This window comes from Vigna radiata, unplaced genomic scaffold (assembly GCF_000741045.1).
Source record: "Vigna radiata var. radiata cultivar VC1973A unplaced genomic scaffold, Vradiata_ver6 scaffold_290, whole genome shotgun sequence".
In the NCBI taxonomy this organism is placed as follows: Eukaryota; Viridiplantae; Streptophyta; class Magnoliopsida; order Fabales; family Fabaceae; genus Vigna; species Vigna radiata.
Genome location: NW_014543415.1, coordinates 255,736 through 274,118, shown reverse-complemented (window position 1 = coordinate 274,118; position 18,383 = coordinate 255,736). Strand labels below are relative to the sequence as shown.

At 32.9% G+C, this 18,383-nt stretch overlaps 2 protein-coding genes across 2 annotated transcripts; both read left to right on the top strand.

Moving 5' to 3' along the window:
- Positions 1-2,392: 2,392 nt before the first annotated feature.
- Positions 2,393-3,260, top strand: LOC106754333 (calcium-binding protein PBP1). Its single transcript, XM_014636341.2, has one exon. It carries the CDS (start codon positions 2,671-2,673, stop codon positions 3,013-3,015), a length of 345 nt encoding a protein of 114 aa, XP_014491827.1. The 5' UTR covers positions 2,393-2,670; the 3' UTR covers positions 3,016-3,260.
- A 4,624-nt stretch (positions 3,261-7,884) lies between these two features.
- On the top strand, positions 7,885-11,480 carry LOC106754325 (G-type lectin S-receptor-like serine/threonine-protein kinase At4g27290). Its single transcript, XM_022777918.1, has 7 exons — positions 7,885-9,268; positions 9,372-9,488; positions 10,017-10,144; positions 10,236-10,443; positions 10,525-10,762; positions 10,851-11,001; positions 11,102-11,480. Exons 1-7 carry the CDS (start codon positions 7,996-7,998, stop codon positions 11,405-11,407), a joined length of 2,421 nt encoding a protein of 806 aa, XP_022633639.1. The 5' UTR covers positions 7,885-7,995; the 3' UTR covers positions 11,408-11,480.
- The last annotated feature ends 6,903 nt before the right edge of the window (positions 11,481-18,383 follow it).

Sequence of the window (18,383 nt, the reverse complement as noted above, 5' to 3'; positions counted from 1 at the left end):
TTATAAGGACTCAATTGGGGAACTTTAAAAGAATGGGACAAAATTAGGAATACCCAACAAAAATAGGAACGCCTAAATGGTTTAAACAAAATTAAAAATTTTAAAAAAAATACAAAACAAAATAACACTCCTAATTTTATAAAAAACAGAATAATATATATATATATATATATATATATATATATATATATATATATATCAAATATGTTAAAAAAACCAAAAAAAAAAATACATAATAAAAAATATTTAAATAAATAAACAAATATAATATTACAATTTATAAAAACATAAGAACAAAAGAAAAAATAATTCTTCAATTTATAGAACACATAACAAAATTCAGGTAATATAAATAAATAAATATAAATTTATATATTATAAATACAAATAACAAAACAAAATTAACTTCATAAATTCATAAAATAATAACAAAATATTTAAAATATATTTTTTCTAAAAAATTAAAATATATAAATAAAAAAATCAAACATAAGTAAATATAAAAAAAATAACAAATTAAAAATAGAATAAAAAACACATAAAGAACAAGAAAAACAAAATAAAATAATAATTAGAGGGGGCAAGGCCACAACCGACTTTCGAACATCGACGATGTCTTAAAAGCACTTCAAAGTAAGGTTAAGATTTTGTTAGCTTTCGAAAGCTGGTTGAGGCCTGACCTTGTTTTGAACTACAGTGAGGCCTCAATCTGCTTTCAAATGCCGATAAGGCCTTAACCGCACTTCAAAATATGGTTAAGACCTCACTGACGTTCGAATGTCGGTTAAGGTGTTGGGCGAAAACTTCGACAAGTGTACCGAATCGTTTCAAGTAATATAAAATGGTAAGTCCAAATATCGTTTATCCAAGACTCGTAATATTAAATAATTGTGCGATTAACTCATTTTCACTCAAGAACGTAACATTCATTTACAAACAAGGGCAGAAAGATAAATTTACAAATAATTACAAGGTTGGATATTGGTAGTGAAGGCACTTAGATATGGACAAAGGTCAGAAATGATATGGATCGACGTTGTTAAGTTTAGATTTCACCACTTTCACTCTTGGGCTTAGAAAGTTTCATCTCCTCTTACTAATGTCAGCCATCAAAATTACTCTATCCCTAATTTCTTAGGTGATGAGCCTAAATCCTATATTAACAATCAAATCCATGATCAATTAATAAGAAAACTCGCATTAAAGAACAAAGATCTTAAGACAACTAATGTAGCATGTTCCTTACTAGGTTTCATATGTCCACTAAGCCCCTTGTTTCAAATCTAGATCACAAGATACGTTTCCATATCCCATGAATCCCAAAATCAAGCCATGAATGTCTCTAATATAAGCAAGCATTAAAGATTGGAAACAAGAAACTAGAAATCAACACATGAACAATGCTAGATGAATAGTGAATAGTGAACAGTGAAATTCTCAAAGACTTTTTGATCTTCTTCAATCCTTATTCATCTGCAAAATAAACACACAAAAACAATTAAACTAATCTATGAACAATAAAACACAATTTTTACATCTTTCCATGAGATTTATTACACAAACCCATGAAAAATATTAAAATAAGTGTGAATATAAGGTAAATATCACACTTATCATAAGGCCTCACCGTAGTTCGCAATAGGGTAAAGTCTCAACCGACTTTTGAACGCCGGTAAGGCTTGAATTGTATTTCGAAGTATGGTTAATGCTTCTGAGCCTCATTATATAAACACAACACATACATTTAGATTCATAAATTTTAATTCATACGTTTCAATGCAATTCATATATTTCAATCCATTCATATGCATACATTTCAACACAATTCATACATTTCAATCCATCCATATGCATACGTTATATCAATTAATCCAAAAGATATAAATGAGTACAGTGTGAAAGAGAAGAAGAAGAAGAAAGCACGGCCACCACACTACCACCACACTACTACCACACCATCACCATCTTATCCCGCTGTAAAACCAAAAGAAGAAAAAGGCGTCACGATGGATGAGAAAACACGAGGGAGGAAGAAGGGAGAGGATCGCAGAGGAGAAAGAGAGGAGGAGGGAGGGAAGACTATGAAACACAAGGAAAAGGCGCGTGAGTGAGAATGTGAGGAAAGAAAGGTGAAAGTAAAAGTGAAAGTGAAAGTGATACTATAATGTAGGGTTTCTTTTCAAAATTCAGTAGTAATCTTTTTAACGCAAAGATTTTTATGCATTAAAGGCCAAACCGGACATTTTAAATAAAGTTGGTGGTGCAGGCTAAAGTTATGGAGGTGTAGGAAGAACAACTCCTTCTCTGTGATATATAATCGTATAATATATAGGGTATCAGTAACAGTCCCCATATTGCGCACAGACATGACAAATGATTGCTCTTATGATTAAACTCGTGACTGCTAAAAGAGAAGAAGCGCATCTTCCACGAAGGAGACGAGTGTTTCAACTGTCCAATGAAGAGGGTGTGTCGTGTCCCAACGAAGGCCGCAAGAAGCTACGTAAGACAAAACACACTCCAAACTGTTTACCTTAACTATTCTTTTCTTCCTCATCTTCTTTATGCTTATATAATTATTCCACCTTGTCACGATTCTTCTCTTCTAAGCCACTACCAACCTTTAGTTTATCTTCATTTCTCTCACTTCTGTTATATTTTCTTTCAACCATGGAACTTGGTGACGGTTTTGACTTTGAAGACTCTTTCCCTTCCATGATTGCAAGACTAGGTGTAGAAGGGTTCATTGGGGAGCTCTGCGACGGGTTTCGTTTGCTCATGGACGTGAACATGGGGCTCATCACGTTCGAGAGCTTGAAGGTGAGCACCTACTTGCTCGGTTTGGAGGTGAGGGATGATGAGCTGTTGTGCATGCTCATGGAGGGAGATTTGGATGGAGATGGAGCTCTTAACCAAATGGAATTTTGCATTCTCATGTTTAGGTTGAGTCCTTGCTTGATGGATATGCAACGTAATGAGTTTCCACTGCATGCAAGAGTAATTGACCTTCTATAAACCCTCTTCTGTTTCTCTTAGATTTAACAATATCATCCTCGTAAGAGATGAGAAGTCATTCTTTCGTTCAGAATCTCTACTTGTCTATAGTCTCGGTCAATTTTCATGTCATACTAGTTAATATTAAGAAAGCTAAGATTGACCAAGATTATAAACATGTATGTATTGTTATATAAGATCATAGAATAATTTCTAAAATGAGAGAGAACAATATACCGCTGTAGCTGCTATAAGTAATTAATGAAACCTACTGTTTTCTGTTGAAACATTTCTTTATTAATTATTGTAATTTACTGTTCATGACTATGGTACTCAGGGTAGTTTTTCACATTTTGTTCACTTTTTCTTGTCTTTTACTTATCATACTTCAGAGGATTATAAAAGTTGCATAGTATCCCCTCATTTATGCCGACAAATGACTTAAGTAATTTTTAAAGGATGGGCTTATGCATGATATAGTAATTTATTTAGAAAATGTCTTTTCAATCATTTTTTGAAATTTTTTTCATAATCGTCATAATTTGTGATTAATTGAAACTCATAAAATAATGACACATATTTATTATCAAAAGTTAAAAAAAATATTAACATATCATATTTTATTTATTTTATTTATGTAAAAGAATTTATTTATACACTTTTTGACATGAATGTGTTAAAAGTACTCAATGGAACATAAAGTAAAAAAAAAGTAAAAGAAAAGCAAGAATATATATATATATATATATATATATATATATATATATATATATATATATATAAAAGCATTTATGCAATTTATCCAATGTAGAAACTTCTTCTATATTTTTGTATCTATCTTGTAATTAGTTTATTACTAAAAGAAAGAAAGTTGTTTCATAAATAAAAATTGTCTTTTATTTTGTTAATATAGGATAACTTTCGTTAAAATGTCTCAAATATATACTCATTTTAACTTTTTAAAAAATATATATTTAAAAAAAGTCTATTTAAAGAATTTATCAAATTTATATTTCTCTATTTATGACCTGCATATCTCTTCTACTGTATATAGGCATCTCAACCACCATTTCTGAAAGGGGAATTAAGTATCGCTCGTAAGTATTGTTTGAAATGATACGGTATACAAAAGAATTTGATTTGGCAAATCTTTTAAAGTTATATAGAAGGATATTATTATAAATACTATTCTGCAGTCGACACGTGCATAAAGAAAAATATTGAAAACACTACGAAAGACAAAATATATTTCTTATATTATTGAAAACTTTAACTATTGATATCTAATATGATTAATTTAAGTTGCATTTGGATTGCTGGAAAAGGCTTTTTGAATTTAAGTGGCATTTGTTGTTGTGTCTGAAATTAAAACTGAACAGAAAATGTTCAGTTTATCTGTAGCCATCAAGTTTTTCTTGTTTTTATGTTAGGTAACGACATTTGGACAAAATTTTTTGACAAGTTTTTTTTACAACGAAAACGTGTTATCACTTTATTGTTCTATTTGAATTTATGTTTAAAATATATTTAAAAGGGATCAATCATAAACTGTCACGTATGCATTGTCAAAAATTTGTTAAGAAAATGTTGTTAATAGAAGTTTTTTCTTTTATGTTTGTGGATGTGTCGTCGTCAATAAAGAAGAGCATAAAGATACTTGACACCTTTTATGTTCCTTTCGTAAGTGTGAAGTGTCTTTATGTTTAAGTCATCTCCTATTTGGGACACGTGAAACAAATTGAATACATTTGTTTCTTTACTTTCTAGGGTAAAGAATCATTATGCAATACCTTTTCCACCATAACAAAGCAATTTTTTTTTTTCTTAAGAAAACTCTAGCATTATAATTTAGTTACTAAAGAAGTGTTTTTTGGACCTTATTATAAATTTTTTAATTTTTAATTTTAAAAAATTATATTACTTTTACTTCTTTTACTAATGTAAAGATTTCATCGATGGTTTAAAAATCATTGTCTATAAGAAACGATGAATGCAAATTTGAGCCTTCATTTAACTTTTAATCTTAATTTTTTTGATTTATTTTTGTGTTTAAATTTTTTTTTAATTAGAATTGGCTATAATTAGATTTATTAAATATGAATTGCAAACATTAGTGCACTTTCGGCTTTTCGAATTGTATATGTATTGGTTTTTAAGACAATGAAGAATTTAAAGATGCTGATGACAATTTTGAAAATTTTATAAATTTATAAACTCTAGTTAAAGAGGAATTGAAGTCATACATATCTATTTAATTCACTTTCCTAGTAACTGTGGTTGAAAGGATCTTAAAAAATTTCAATTTTATTCAAAATTTATATTATTATTTTAATTATTTTATTTGAATAAGTGGATCTGATCAAAGCCATATATTATTTTCTGCTTTCGTTTTTCGACTATTGAGATTAAAAAATGTCCAAATATTTTTCAAAATTCTCACTATTATTTTAATTATTTTATTTGAGCAAGAGAATTTGATTTTAGTGATACTGTTACCAAAGCCATGCATATTTTTTGCTAAGAACTAAGGCTGAAAGGTGTACAAAATTTTTAAATCATTAAATTTTTATTATAACCAAAACATAAAGTACTGTTTAGGATTAATTTTAACATTTCTATCTTTCTCGACCATCGTTTGCCATCATCCTCTACAATTTTTATCAGCAAACTCATCCACTCCTCCGTTATCCTCTCTTACCTTTCCTTCCAAATCCTCAACACTACAAGAAAAAAATTAATTAGCTATAACAAAAATCCATAGAGAAGACCAAAAATTCTAAATTAATAACATTTATACACTCTGGATCATTTGACATCGGTTTCGTTACAACCAAAACATAAAATGATACCGTGATATTTTTACAATTATCACAAACATATATGTCTCAGTTTAATCATAAAAAAAATACTTGACAGTGTCTTATGAATGAGAAGTAGATAAAAGCAAATTGAACTTCAATGTTTATCAAATTGCTTATGCAATAACTATAAAAACAGACTACTTCCAAAGTTGATATGCTCTTGACTCAAAACACCAGCACTCATGAAGTTTCTTGTTCTAGAAACAAGTACAAAATGATACTAGTTCACATAATAGACCATCTCAACTACTTACATAAATTGTGCACCAGTTTCGCTCGTTATATTGATAAGTTCATGGATGCTAGCACCTAATAATTATTTTATAAGCAATATATAAACTTATATAATTTGAAAAAAGGCTTACTTTTCTTTTTTTCAATGAACAAGCATACTTTTACTTCCTTGATGGAATTATTATTAATATATATATCAAGAAGCAAGAATTACAATATAACAAACAAAATTCAGAGTCTGGAAAAACATTCAAAAGCAATGATAAAGTGAAAGTAACTCATTATTATTCTACTAAATTTCTATACGGAAAATGATATTTTAACACCATTTTGATACTGTATACGTGTCAAAATATGATTGGACGATTTCAAATTAAAAAAGTTGAGGCAGGGGTATATTTGGAAGAGAAAAACCAAAGTTTGTTTTTTTAATTTGAAATCGTCCAACCATATTTTGACACGTGTGCAGTGTCAAAATGGTGTAAAAAAAAGATGTTAAAGTATCATTTTCCTTTCTATACAGCATTCGAGGTACGAGAAGATTGCTTTTTGGAATTTTCTTTTTTATCCATGTCTCTTTGAGGCTGGGGCTACTGTATATAAGGGTAAGGTCAAATATAACAATTTGGATTATCGATTGGTTCAATTACAAGACACACTAAACACTCTTTACATACCTTCTAATCATGAAAAGACTAGGGGGACTGACGTAATGTATTAAACAAAGACTTACTGAACCTTCCAAGTAAGGTATGCATGGATATTATAAGGATACATGGATGGACTTGGTCAAAAGATGAAAGGCGTGTTACAGGTCGCTTACATATGCATAATAAAATAAAAAAATCGTACATGAAACAAAAACATCATTGACCAACTCAAAAATTGAAGTCTTACAGAAAAAAATATCATCGATAACTAGTATTCATTATATCCAACTATTTTTAATTATTGCTTTCTCCGTTTCTTGCTAAATTTTTGAAAATTTTGTGTTTGAACTAGTATTACGAAATGAAAGTCATATTAATTATTTTTTTATGAATTATAGTACTATAACAAAAAAAAAATTGTTTCTTAATTTCTACAAAAGACAAGTAGAATATTAATATTGTAAGTGTAGAAACTAAAATTATTGATGATATATATAACTTACTAAAGATCTATTTAATAATTAGAATGTTCGTGTGTTTCTGGATATTTGGAACAAAGTGTTAAGTATTAATTGTCCAAAAATAAAAAGATTTAATTAGTTATATAAGTTTAACAGATTTTTTTCTATATACATACACATGTCCATCTCAATCCGACTCACATCTTACGTACCTCTAAAAGTTCAACTTGAATAATCAAACATTGAAGCAATCTCGTCAACTTCGCCTATAAAAACAACTAAACAATATAGGCAGAAAGTAAACTCTTATCTAAGCAAAAACTCAAAGACAATCTTATCCTTTTGTTTACTGATTCCTCAAGTAAATAAGAGACACTATATATTAGATCAATAAAAGATTCTCAAAACTTTTGGAAATTCAAGTGTGAGTTCAAGTCTCACATTGAATAGAAATGAGAAAGTATAGTATTATACAAAAAGGAAAGATCCGTTAACTCATTGTCTTAAAGTTTTGGACATAGAATCATGTCAATTCTTTATATAGTTAGGCTCAAATGTTATTGGTATTTGTGTAATTCATAGATAACCTCCTAGTCGATAAACCCAACAAAAACAACATATAGTTAAAGATCACATAAGGCTACCTTATTGACTTGAAATTCAAGTTAGTTTGAATGAAGAACCAAAGTATACGTTAGAGACTCTCAGGTTCGCAGATTTTACTAGCCATACTCCTGCTTAGTTCATATATTTTCATTATTCAATAGCAGAGTTCCACAAAAGCTTTGATACAATATGGGTGTTATTCATGCTCTTGTTATTATATTTGCATGCATACTTGTTCTCTCACTAGAAATTTCAGGAGCCAATGATTCAATCAACGTGGTCCAGTTTCTGAGGGATGGGAATACTTTGGTATCAAAAGGTGGAAAGTTTGAACTTGGATTCTTCAGCCCTGGTAGTTCCCAGAAACGTTATTTGGGAATTTGGTACAAGAATATCCCAGTTCCAACGTATGTTTGGGTTGCTAATGGGGCCAACCCCATCAATGATTCCTCAGGCATCCTTACAGTGAACACCACAGGCAATCTTGTTCTCACCCAAAATGGTTCTCTTGTTTGGCACTCCAACAACTCTCACAAACAAGCACAGAATCCGGTGGTAGAAATGTTGGATAGTGGCAATCTTGTGATAAGAAATGAGGGAGAAACAAACCCAGAAGAGTATTTGTGGCAAAGCTTTGATTATCCATCTGATACACTCTTGCCAGGGATGAAGCTAGGATGGGACCTCCGAACTGGTTTGGAACGGAAATATACAGCATGGAGGAGTCAAGATGATCCATCCCCAGGTGATGTATCTCGGGTTCTGAAACTCTATAGCTATCCTGAGATTTATATGATGAAGGGTACACAAAAGTTGCTGAGGTATGGACCATGGAATGGCGAATATTTCAGTGGAATGCCAGATCTACTGAATAACACCATTTTCGGCTTGAGTTTTGTCAGCAATGAAGATGAGATTTACTACACTTATACCCTCGTCAATGATTCTGTCCCCACCAGAACTGTTACAAACCAATCAGGTACTATTGTTCGTTATGTGTGGAAGGAGGATGAGAAAACATGGAAAATATACAGAAAGTACCCGAAAGAGTCTTGCGACAATTATGACTCCTGTGGACCTAACGGATTATGTGTACGAACTCAATCACAGCCTTGCATTTGTTTGAAAGGTTTCAGTCCAAAATCACCAGAAAACTGGAACTCATCGGACTGGAGTGAAGGATGTGAGCGCAATAAAGCGTTGAATTGCAATAGTGATGTGTTTGTCCTATTTAAAGGGCTGAAAGTTCCAGCCACTACAGATACTTGGTTGAATAAGAGTATTGGTCTAAAGGAATGCAAAGTGAAGTGCTTGAAAGATTGTTCTTGCATGGCTTATACTAATTCAGATATCAGAAATGGAGGTAGTGGTTGTGTCTTGTGGTTTGGAGATCTCATTGACATGAAACAGATTGAAACTGGTGGACAAGACCTGTATATCAGGATGAATGCTTCCGAGGCAGGTGAGCAGTATCAGCTTTCATCTTTTAATTTCGATTTCAATTTTGAAAACTGAAAAATGTTACATGACTGTTTTTGTTTTTATAATCAATTCCAACACTCAAGAACCTCGACCGACCAACAACACACGAACGATAGTTGCTTCTACCGTTGCTACAATTTGTGGTGTTCTTTTTCTTCTAAGTACTTATATTATTTTCAGGCTCCAGAGGAACAAAGCTGGTGAGTAAATCGTTTAACACATCACTTCACTTACTCTCTATGGTTATTAGGATTATAGTCAACCAACAATTCCTTCACAACATGGCACTTATTTAGATAAAAAAATCATGAAAAGTATTGAATCACGTCCGTTATGGGGCAAGTTTTCACAGATTTACCTTTTGTATCACTCCAAAAATATTTATCAATAAAGATATCTTATGTGTATATAAACTCATATCTATTTTTTTTTTTTACGTGGAACTTTATTTATACCCAACTCAATTTGTTTTACATGAGAAGATAATACATTTAAAATGAAGAATGATGTGCATACCTTTATGTGTTTCATCATAAGAGAAACTTGTTCATGTACATACAAAGGTGTAACAACTCAAATTTTCGTGAGATGTTATAAAAAAGAAAATATAAAAACGAAAAATTCAACCTTCAATTAATCCCTTGGATCATTGGGATTTTTCTAGATTAGCTGTGTTCCTTTATCTGTTATATTATACTTCTTCTTATATGTAGGAATTTCATGCACAGATATAAGTAAAAAATATGTGGATGATCTGGATGTCCAACTGTTTGATCTAGCGACAATTGGAAAGGCCACTAATAACTTCTCCACAGAGAATATAATAGGAGAAGGTGGTTTTGGACATGTATACAAGGTTACTATTCTTTAATCATCACTACAATCAAAGAAAATAAAACTGTTAAATATTTTCCGAAGTGTCTACTCATGACGGTGAGAATATGCAGGGAAAAATCGACGGGAAAGAAATTGCTGTAAAGACTCTATCAAGAAGCTCATGGCAAGGTGTGACAGAGTTCATCAATGAAGTAAACTTGACAGCAAAACTTCAGCATCGGAATCTTATTAAACTTCTTGGTTGCTGCATTCGAGGAGAAAAAAGAATGCTCATTTATCAGTACATGGAAAATGGCAGCCTAGACTCCCTTATTTTTGGTAAGAAAGCATAAATTGGGTTGCTAATGCATTGGTGAAACATGCAGATTACTGAATAAAAGTTTTTACGAAATGAAACAGATGATGAAAAAGGTAAATTTCTGGAGTGGCCTCAACGGTTCCAAATAATTTGCGGAATTGCAAGGGGCCTTATGTACCTTCATCAAGATTCCCCACTGAGGATCATCCACAGGGATCTCAAAGCTAGTAACATCTTACTCGATAAAACGTTCAATCCGAAAATATCAGACTTTGGTGTGTCGAGATCTTTTGGAGTAGACCAATTTGAAGGAAGCACAAGTAGAGTAGTGGGGACCTGGTCAGTGTGTATTCATCCTAAACCATTATTTTTTCTTTCTTCACAAATATGTAAAATTGTTCTTGATGCATGAAACAATTTCTTGCAGTGGGTATATGGCACCAGAATATGCAATTGATGGATTATTTTCTGAAAAATCTGACGTATTTAGCTTTGGAATTTTGGTGTTGGAGATTGTAAGTGGGAAGAGAAACAGAGGACTTTATCAGACGGATAAGAGTCTTAACCTTGTTGCTCATGTAAGTTCTTGAATTAATATATTTTTATCTTTTGTGTTCGTTTTGCTGGAATTTAACAAATATTTATCTTTTTTCTAATGCTTTTATTACTTTAAAATAGTCATGGACATTATGGAAAGCTGACAAGGCAATAGATTTCATTGCCTCGAACATGAAGACATCATCGTGCGTAATGTCTGAAGTACTGCGTTGTCTCCATGTTGGTCTTTTGTGTGTGCAACAGTACCCAGATGATAGGCCTACAATGAAGTCTGTTATTCTAATGTTGGAGAGTCACATTGCACTGGCTGAGCCAAAAGAACCTGGTTTCCTTTCGAGAAACGTGTTACCTAAAGATTTAGGCTCAAATACGAAAGACACAAGTTCAACCAACGAAGTGACCATTACTCTGTTAGAACCTCGATGACTCATTAAACATTACTTAAATATAGATATAAGAGGATATTTGTAAGAACTTATACTACACTTTTACCCACCCATACCCGGGTTATTGCACTCTTGCAATGATATAAATCGGTTTGTTAACAAAAACCACAAAAAAAAGATAGATTTAAAAACTTGATAATATAACTAGTGCATTGAGGAGTTATTTTTGGCTATTGACAATGGTAAAAAGGAGATTTTTTTGGCCTCAATTAAGAATGGAAACAAAAAAAATTAAGATTTTGCTTCGATTATAAGAAAACTAAAACAGTAAATAAAAAAAATAAAAAAACAAATAATTGTGGGTTTCGAACCGTCATTTGATAGACAAATGCTATTATAAATTCTATAGATTTTAAATAATTATTTAATTTTAAGAATATATGGTAATGGTTTTAGGAAGAACGGTGGTCCTGTATCCTTAAAATTAAATAATTATTCAAAATCTAGTGAAATTTATGATCTTATTTTTTTAATATAAAGATCTATGGCTCGTTTGGAGTCAGAATTATAGTCATAGATATTTTTGTCTCGATTCTTACCATAATTGTTACCTAAAGTATGTGTTTTTTCTAAATCGAAAATGATATGTTAATACTGTTTTTTGACACGGTTTTGACAATGTCATATGGCGTATGTCGATTGGCCAGTTTTTTTAAAAAAGAAATTGGTTTTCTGAAGTAAGTCAGGGGCATAATTGGAAAGCAAAGAGAATGAATTTTCACATTTCGTGCCCTGTTTCCTCATTTCATTTTCACTCTTTCAGATTTTCATTTTCACGATTTCCTCACTCTTTCTCCGTCGTTGCTTTCGTTCTCTCATCATCACTCTCGTGCTCTCATTCTCTCATCATCTTGTTCTCAGTTCTCAGGCATTCTCGATGGCTTGGGTGTTGTCGGTGTCTTGGGCATCCTTGGTGTGCACTGTTGAAGCCCGCTCTCTACTGTTGTTGTTTTCGTCGTTATTGGTGCATTGTTATTTTTGGGGTAAGTGGAACTGCAAACTTACTCTAACCTAATCTTCAATAGAGAAGTTTTCTTCTTTCGCGAAACTAATCTGCAATGTCATTCGTTTCATATTGGTTATTTCACAATACCATATTTGGGAATGAAATTAGGAACAAAGGCTTCACAGAGGTTGTGCTTCTTGGTCATAAGGATGGCATCATGTGCAAGGTTTTGGTTTCACATACTAGGAAACAAAGTTTGGAAAAGATTGAAAAGAATTTTGCATCCAATATGGCTTGAAGGAAGGAGACGTGGTTGTCTTCGAGGTTGACAAACATAGCAATGATATTACAGTAGAAGTTCACATTAATGGATGTAGTTGTAATATTCAGTCCCCAATATTGCTGTGAACCAGAATAGTGGACTGAAATTTATGTTAAAGTTCTTATTTTTATATTTCAATAAAACTTTGTTTATGGTTTCTTGGAATGAATGAAGTATGGTGAACTAATGAAAATTGTTTCTCATCTCCATGATGAGGTGCACAAACATTATTATCCACACTAAAATCAAACTGTTGACAAATTGGCAAGTGTACCAAATCGTACAAGTAATATAAATGGTAAGACCAAGTATCGTTTTCCCAAGAGACTCGTATGGCTTCCTTGTTCGCGTGAATTAAAATAATAAGACTTGAGGAATAAAAATTAATAAATTGGATTTGAGAACAAAAATATTAACATGCAAAAATAAAGTGATTCAATTGACAAACGAAAACAATGCATGAATGAATGTTGTTGGGTACTAACAATTTCATCTATTTCACTCTCTCTTACATACTACCCTTGAATATTAGTTGATTGATTCAATTGTTATGCGACTTTCTTAGCCTCCCCTCAACCCGATCCCTCGGCGAAAAGGGCCTAATATTAACTACTGGCTTGCTATCCCTAGCCTCCCCTAGTAATTAATACCGCATTATAAACAGAAGTTAGCGCAATTGATCGTCCTACCTCTATCCCTAGGTGGTACTGCAAAATCAAGAGATTACTCACCAGTTCATNTCATTACTNTACGTCCCCATATCAATAAAGANAAACATCAATATANCGAATGAGTTAAATGATAAAGGCCTTAAGCACAGATGATAACCCAACAATAATCAATCGAAACATATGGAGACCATATAAATAATCAATAGTTTCAATAAGAGAGAGTATCAAAAGATTACATTGTTTTCCCTAACAATAATAGGGTTTAGTTCACCATAGACATGGTGAAACTAGATGAAAAATGGAAGAAGAATGGAAGAACAAACCCTAGAAAAGATGAAAAGGAGCCTAAGCATCCAAGAGATCCTCTCCAGAGAGCAAAATTAGGTCTGACCGTTCTCCCCTATCAAAAGAATGATTCAGAATTCGCAATAGGGGTATATATAGGTGAGGAACGCGTCAGAAAATGGGCCCAAGTCCAGCGAGCCACCGCCGGGCGGTTTAAGTGTGTCGCCCGGCGGTATGCCACAAATCGCCCTACCGCCCGGCGGCAATCGCCACCGCCGGGCGGTTTGCCTCAGGTCCGCCCAGCGTCAATCGCCATGCCTTCTCCTCGTCCTGGACCGCCAGGCGGTTTAAGTGTGCCGCCGGGCGGTGCGTTGACTCTTCAAATCTTCATTTTTCTGCTCTTTTCTTGAGTCAACGACCTGTATCTTCAACTCCATTCTCTATTTTTCTCAAATTAGCTTCAAAACAATGCAAAACAAGCATAAAATCGCTAAAAACAACTTTTGACTCTCTTCAGACTCATTTATTGAGTTTTGCTTGATTCTAAGCTCATTCCAAGTAGTAAAGGGTGTAATTTGGTCCAAATTGACATATGAAAATAACTATTTTTCAGCCTTCATCACAGACCAAAACAACAAAATCACGCCTAAACCATACGATTTAAGACAAACATAGAAAAATTTAACACCATGGTCCGCTGTGAACAAAAAACGGGCTTCCTATGTTGAACTTTGTGTCCAAATCAGAAAATCAGCTCGCGTAATCGTTTACGACTCTGCTGTAAACCATTACCAGAGCTTTTTCTGCATAAGTTCTTTCAGGACCTGATTTTAGTCTTTGCACTCCACATCATAGTGTCCTTGGTTACCCAAACATGAACAACCACACTAAGAACACGTCCAAAGCACTTAATGACAGCAAAACAATTCCATCTTTGCTCTGAAATGAAGATTTAAGACCATGGTCATTGTTTGTAATGTTTTTGACTGAATCCAGAGGTTTTAAATTGAAACTGTTATGGAACCTTGTTTATGGTGTGTGAGGTGTTGTTTGGACACCCCAAGAGGGAGGAAATGATCCATGTTTGTCATTCCATCAAGTTGGGTGAAGTCCAAACACTTGTGCAGCAGACAAGTGAGTGGTAATTGTTTACAAGAGGTTGGTAAACGATTAAAAGAGTCAATTCCAGGATTTGGACACAAACCTCAACTCAAGGAGCTCAATTTCAAACGCAGAGGACCATGGTCATTCTCTGTAATGTTTTTGATCGAATCCAGAGGTTTTAAATTGAAACTGTTATGGAACCTTGTTTATGGTGTGTGGGGTGTTGTTTGGACACCCCAAGAGGGAGGAAATGATCCATGTTTGTCATTCCATCAAGTTGGGTAAAGTCCAAACACTTGTGCAGCAGACAAGTGAGTGGTAATCGTTTGCAAGAGGTTGGTAAATGATTACCAGAGTCAATTATAGGATTTGGACACAAACCTCAACTCAGGGAGCCTCAATTTCAAACGCAGAGGACCATGGTCATTCTTTGTAATGTTTTTTACTGAATCCGGTAGTTTTGAATTGAAACTGTTATAGAACCTTGTTTATGGTGTGTGAGGTGTTGTTTGGACACTCCAAGAGGGAGGAAATGATCCATTTTTGTCATTCTATCAAGTTGGGTGAAGTCCAAACACTTGTGTAGTAGACAAGTGAGTGGTAATCGTTTACCAAAGGTTGTAAACGATTACCAGAGTCAATTCCAGGATTTGGACACAAACCTTAACTAAGGGAGCCTCAATTTCAAACGTAGAGGACCATGGTCATTCTCTGTAATGGTTTTATATTTTTGTGGTTATTCGTTGAGGAAAGAAACCAAGGAAATAATCTTTGAGAACATGAATTGAGGTCTTGCACTCAACATCATACTTTCCTTCCATACCCAAACATGAACAACCACACTTAGAACACCTCCAAACCACTAAATGACAACAAAACAGTTCCACCTCTACTCTACATTCAAGAATTCATACAGTGATCCTCTATGAACAAAAAAGGGCTCCCTTTGTTGAACTTTGTGTCCAAAAACGAAAACCACGTTTATCAGTCTATGGTAAACGATTACCACAACTTTTTTTGCATAACTTGTTTTCAGGTCCTCAACTAAGTTTTTTTGTTCAAAATACAAAATTCTTTCCTATATCAAACATTCATTGTTTCATTCTTCCTTCAAATACATTAATACTACATTTCAATGCAAACATTATTCATTAACAATCCAAAAAAAAAGCAGATTTGCCATTTACAATAACAAATGCAATTCAGTTAGTAAGTAATAATATCTTAATGAAGGCAACTTGCATTTTTATAACATTCAACATAAAACAAACCAAATTACAATACATATGGTCATGTTACAATATCTCCATATTACAATCTCTTAAGAAAGCTATACAAATATCACTCATTTTTTATTCTAAGCAATCCTACGTAAGGAGTTCTAAGCGCTCTACTCTTGTAACGCCTTCATGACCTCATCCTCACATATGTGTTCATTGGAGGAGGATTGGTGGACATGCCTCCCGGTGCTCGCAATCACTGACCGAAAAGGAGTGCCCGCAATCACTGACTGATGCTCCTTTCTCAAACGTTTGTTTAAACTACAAATGTACTTTGTTGAAACTAAGTGACGAACAGTCAACTGCATACAAAATCCAAAAAGCAAAACATAAAAACCCTAAATGAAAAACAACACACAAAACCCAAACTCAAAATACGAAACGCTAAACAACAAAACCCACCAAGGATGAACACGCTTACCCTGCTCGAAGAACTGGCCATTTCGCAAAACGAACACACCAAGAACCAAAAGATGCAATGACAACTACACCCACACCGACAACGAAGGCCAACAAGGCAACGACAAGGACAAACGACAGTCAGATGACAAAAACGAAGGCAATAACGATATCGGAAGGGCGAAAGCAAAGCAAAGAAACCTATCAGAATGGAGAAATTGGAAGAAAGAGATTTTCAAATTGATGAAACAGGGAAGAAAGAGAATGTTAAATTCAGATCAAAATGGGGAAGGGCAAACTTGGAATCCAAAAATTCAAATCTCTACCTCATTAATGATGTCACATTTCTTGATTTTTTTTTTTAAAAAAGCTGCCCAATCGCATGCTGACACGTGGCGTTGTTAAAAGAGTATAAAAAATGTAGTGTCAAAATATCGGAATCCTTTTTAAATGGTGTTATTTCTATAACATCCAACGCCTTAGAAAACACACTTACATATGAAATAAAGCATTTATAACACAAAAGTATAAACCAAAATATATTTTTCTATAGGAGTCTGATCCCCTACACACACATATAATCCGACATCTAAAGGTGATATGACCTATGTTCTTAGTATTCAACATCTTAAAGGTAAATATCATTTTGAGGTGAGCTTTATTATTATTTTTTACACCATTAAACATTTAACCCATTGGTATCCAATGTCTGACGTCGGCCCCTCCAAACACAGACATCTAAAGTGCAATGACGTCGACCAACTTTTATGGCCGAATTGTTTATTTTATTTAAACCATAGATATTTTTTACATTGGCTTTTTTTCTTGGTAGACATTGAACGAGAGACATTATAAGTGTCTATTTATGTATTTTATAAATGTCTTACAACTCTTGATTAAATAAATAAATGAGGTTATATTATAATTAGTTAAAAAGTGTAGTTATTAATTAACAAGAAAATGCTATATTGTGTAGATAATTGACAAAAATTCTAATTTCTAAACTCATTTCACGGTTCAAGAAAAATAAATAAATCAAGAAATGGAGTGGCTAATACCAGGATTTGGCCAAAAAAAAAAAAACCCCACCCTCGTTGGTATTCATGAGTAAAATCCACTAGCGAATAACGAATATTTTAATACCTGCTTATAAACGGGTCGGATGCGGGTATTATACTATCCGATTTGTGGATGCTCACTACCAGCAAAAAATAAAAATAAAAATTTAATTTATATTTTATTAAATTTAATTTAATTTAAAATAAACTTAATTTATATTTTTTTAGATTAAATTTAATTAAAAAAATTAATTTATATTATATATTAAATATTTTTTTATAATTTTATTTGAAAAATGTAAAAAATATATTTTTTTTAATATTTATGGATATTTGCGAGTTTTAAAATATACGATGGTTTTTTTAAAATGGATACCCACATGGTTAACAGACGTTAACGTTATGGGTGTTAGGATAAATTTTCTTTTGTTAGTAATTTAGTTTATTATTTTTTAATTTTGATGTTACTGTTCACTGTTGGTTAGTCCTCCACCTTCCACGTTATAGGAGTTGTTGAAACGTAGATATTTATTAGTCTTCCACGTTGTAGGGTTTGTTAAACGTGGTTCCTTATTTATTAGTCTTCCACGTTGTTAGATGAGTTGCGGCTGAGGGATTTAAAGGCTAAAAATTATCGTTTTCAAGTTATTGACAAATCTATTCTAAAAACCATCACTCAGAAGGAGACTTCCAAAAAACTGTGGGATTTAATGAAAATCAAATGTCAAGGAAATGCAAGGGTGCAGCGTGCTCAACTTCAAAGACTTAGGAGGGCTTTTGAGCTTCTGGAGATGAAGGTGGGAGAGACGGTGAGTGACTATATCGCAAGAGTCATGGCGGTGGCCGTTGACATGAGAAATTGTGGAGAAGGCATGTCGGATACAAAAATTG